The 4,050-nt window shown below is 44.5% G+C and overlaps 1 protein-coding gene across 1 annotated transcript; it reads right to left on the minus strand.

The window, feature by feature from the left end:
• Positions 1-990: 990 nt before the first annotated feature.
• Positions 991-1,836, minus strand: LOC123750115 (uncharacterized). Its single transcript, XM_045732239.2, has one exon. It carries the CDS (start codon positions 1,834-1,836, stop codon positions 991-993), a length of 846 nt encoding a protein of 281 aa, XP_045588195.2.
• Between the last annotated feature and the right edge of the window lie 2,214 nt (positions 1,837-4,050).

A 4,050-nucleotide genomic window follows, 5' to 3' on the forward strand; every position in this document is an offset into this window, starting at 1 on the left:
GCCGAAAGTGGAAGTAATTTGAAAATGAAAATAAATTTGGGATTTTTTCACCAACAGTAAGTTAAGGATTTTCTGATAGGTTAGATGGGCAGGACATTCTCATAAAGTTTCAAAACGTTATGAAAAACGTTAATTGAAAGTTTCCTCTTCTAACCTTACCGAGTAACCCGGACGACTCAAACAGAAAACTTGGACAGTACGTCACTTTTGTGAGTCAATTTCATTTCAAATTACGTCCAAATTTGGCCATAGTGAGCATACGAGCCAAAAGTGACGTTATTTTTAAGAGGACGGATTGCCCTGACTGGAAGGTGACGCCAGCAGGTGATTAGCTCATCATCTTCCCTACCCTTCACCACCTTCACTACCCTTCACCACCTTCCCTACCCTTCACCACCTTCCCTACCCTTCACCACCTTCACTACCCTTCACCACCTTCCCTACCCTTCACCACCTTCCCTACCCATCACCACCTTCCCTACCATTCACCACCTTCCCTACCCTTCACCACCTTCCCTACCCTTCACCACCTTCCCTACCCTTCACCACCTTCCCTACCCATCACCACCTTCCCTACCCTTCACCACCTTCCCTACCCTTCACCACCTTCCCTACTCATCACCACCTTCCCTACCCTTCACAACCTTCCCTACCCTTCACCACCTTCCCTACCCTTCACCACCTTCCCTAACCTTCACCACCTTCCCTACCCATCACCATCTTCCCTACCCTTCACCACCTTCCCTACCCTTCACCACCTTCCCTACCCTTCACCACCTTCCCTATCCTTCACCAACTTCCCTACCCTTCACCACCTTCCCTACCCTTCACCACCTTCCCTACTCTTCACCACCTTCCCTACCCTGCTATCCTCCTACTCTTGCTTACATTAGTAAACACACACACACACACACTTTTTTTTTGGTGGGTAGGGATGAGTAATTATCCCTATCCACTGTAACTCACCCTAACTCATTCTACACTAACCACTCAATAAAACTGGATAGCGCTCCGGGTATTACGCAAAAACTCTTTCAAAGTTGGTCTTTCTGACTCATTGCGACTCATCCCGAATTGGACACAATCCTGAAGCTCATAAGGCTTACACACCATGGCCTGAACAACCTGGTAGATCATATACGACACTCCTACCACATCAGCGCTGCAGGTGACTGGGGTCCCCATCGCCGCCTCGTAGGCGTACCAAGGGCTTCTAGTCAACAATTTCTCCACTTGCTCTGGTTCCTGTCGTTTAGTTACGACTTGTCCTTGTAAAACTGATATTCCGAAGTCTATAATGGCTGCCTGTGGCTTTAATGGGTCGGTACGATCTATAATGATGTTATTCGACTTAAAATCTCCATGTACGACGCCCTTTTGGTGAACCTCGTTGAGTTTGACAATTACGTCTTCAATCACTCGAAGCCAAAATAAATCCTCCAGACGTATTAATCCATTTAACTGCTTATAAATTAAATCCCGGATATTCTCTGCGCCGACGTACGTCATGAAATAACACCTGTCCTCAGGGTACGTGCACAGGACGTACGGGGCTCCTCCAGCACCGTCAAGAAGCTTCATGATATCCACTTCTCGCAGCATATCTTTGGACCCGGTCTCAGTATTTAAGATAACCTTGAGAACAACGGGTTCGTCCAGACCCGGAAGGTGCCATAGTTGGGTCTTACCATGAGCCCCACTTCCAAGATCCCGAACTTTAAGGTTCTTCTTATGCTTTTTAACCCATGTTTCATCGCCGTGCAATTTGAGCTGAAGATCTTGAAGAGAAGAGTTATCTTTCCAGAAGTAGGACAGCTTACAGCAGTAGCAACCCATGTTGTAGCTCTTGCTCTCGCTTCAGTGAGCGGACTAGGGTTGTGAAGATATCCTAGATGCAGTAATATAGTGATGCGCTCTGACCGGAACGTCGCCCCCAGCAGGTTCTTCAGAAGATCAGGTTCTTCCTATCGAAAGAACCTGATCTTCTTTCCATAGGAAGATCAGGTTCTGTGGGTGGCTAAGGTTCTGCACATTTCCGATTAGCTTAATTAACACTTCGTATTTTGCACGCTGTGGCAAATCATGAACTGGGCACAAAGGACCAATCATGACAAATAACGAAGCCATTGCTCTCGGCAGACTTCGACACATCTGCATACAGATCATATATTACATCAGTTACCCCTTACAGAGAAAACGTTTAACTCATCACCACACTGCCTTGGATGACTATGCTAAAGGCAGCAGCAACACGGCCCGTTCTCTATATTTCGCCTCAACGTACATAATACAAAGCCCTAACCTAACCAGAAAGATGCGAACCGAAGCAACCCACCTAACCTAACCTTCCGATACATAGAAAACGTGGATATATATATCTGCGAGCCTCTACTTATCATACATTAGAGGGGGTTGACCATAGCGTACATATTTAGACGTATTAGTTGAAAGGCCGGGTTACTGTGCCCTCTACAAAGGCAAACAGTCTGATGAAACGCCTGTAGATTTCAACTTTGCTGGCTAAAAACTCACCTTACCAGAGATAACAATGCCGAAAATTGAGATATATAAATTTAAGAATAGTTATCCCGAATTAGGAAACAGTAAATTAACTCTACACAAAACACTACCTCACAATCACTGTTGAGCTGTTGGCTTAATCACCGGTAATTGGCGCTAACTGCTTGTTAATGCGATATAAATTGGCTAATTTTAAATTCCGTGTCCTATTTTGAGCTTACGTGACAGATTTTGAAAAGTGGTAGTTGTGTAAGTTAATAAGATCTATTATCTCCCCTATACGGCAATTAGGACATTTATGTTAAAACGTCCAACCACTTGGGCTGGACGGTAGAGCGACGGGTATCGCTTCATGCAGGTCGGCGTTCAATCCCCCGGACCGTCCATAAGTAATTGAGCACCATTCCTTTCCCCTCGTCCCATCCTAAATCCATATCCTGACCCCTTCCCAGTGCTATATAGTCGTAATGCCTTGGCGTTTCCCCCTTCCAATCCCTTCCCTTCACGATCTTCACAGAAGACACCCTCCCACCAACATCTCATCTCCCATGGAACAGATCCTGGAACAGGAATATATCCCTCTCTCTCCCAGCATGCCGGGCCTGCGAATTATATCACCAGTAACCTGAAACTCAGCCGCTTCGACTCCCGGAGCCTGTGTGAGGGATCGGTAATCCAATTGCAGTTTCAATGCAGAACCGCCGAACCAACCCACCCTTTACGTGAACGAAAACCAAGAAATTGTAATATAAATCACCATATTATTTCCAAATCCAAACTTCGTACGGAACTATGTACATTCGGAGATGTTTCTCGCAACATCTTCTCTTCCGTATGTGTGAGATTAGCGATGGAAAATAATTACTGTTGTGTGTAATTTGTATGAAATATGTGTTTCACAGTTGTTATATGTAAAGTAAACACCTATTTTTTTTTTTTGTTTTACGTCAAATATATGTTGTCAAAGTTGTTTTCTGATCTTGTAAATAAAACACATGTTTTTTTATGATAAATATGTGCTGTCTGGCAGATGTTTCTTGCAGATGTTTCTTGAGGGGGGGGGGGGGAGGGAAGGGGGTGGTGATACTGAAGCCAGGTGTTTCACAATTGTGTTTCCTACACAATTAGGTGTAGTGAATGTGTATTATACACAACACAGCGAGATATACAACCCTGTGACACTGACCAATACGAGGAAACACCACTACTGTATGCATACAAACTCTATACAACCTTAACACAAACCCGCAACAGGAACACACACACACACACGAAACATCCACTATGCAATACTGACCAGATCATACAAAATACATTACTAGTCTATACAATACATACAACACACCCACCGCCAGCCGCAGTTGTGTTGGAGAGAACGTATACACAACACTGACCTCAGTATGTTTCGGGCGGTCGTGGTGAATATCGTTATACATTTGTGTTACAAATTATACATTTGTGTTACAAATTATACATTTGTGTTACAAATTATACATTTGTGTCGGCGTTCAATCCCCGACCGTCCCCAAG

This window comes from Procambarus clarkii, chromosome 75, assembly GCF_040958095.1.
Source record: "Procambarus clarkii isolate CNS0578487 chromosome 75, FALCON_Pclarkii_2.0, whole genome shotgun sequence".
Taxonomy (NCBI): Eukaryota; Metazoa; Arthropoda; class Malacostraca; order Decapoda; family Cambaridae; genus Procambarus; species Procambarus clarkii.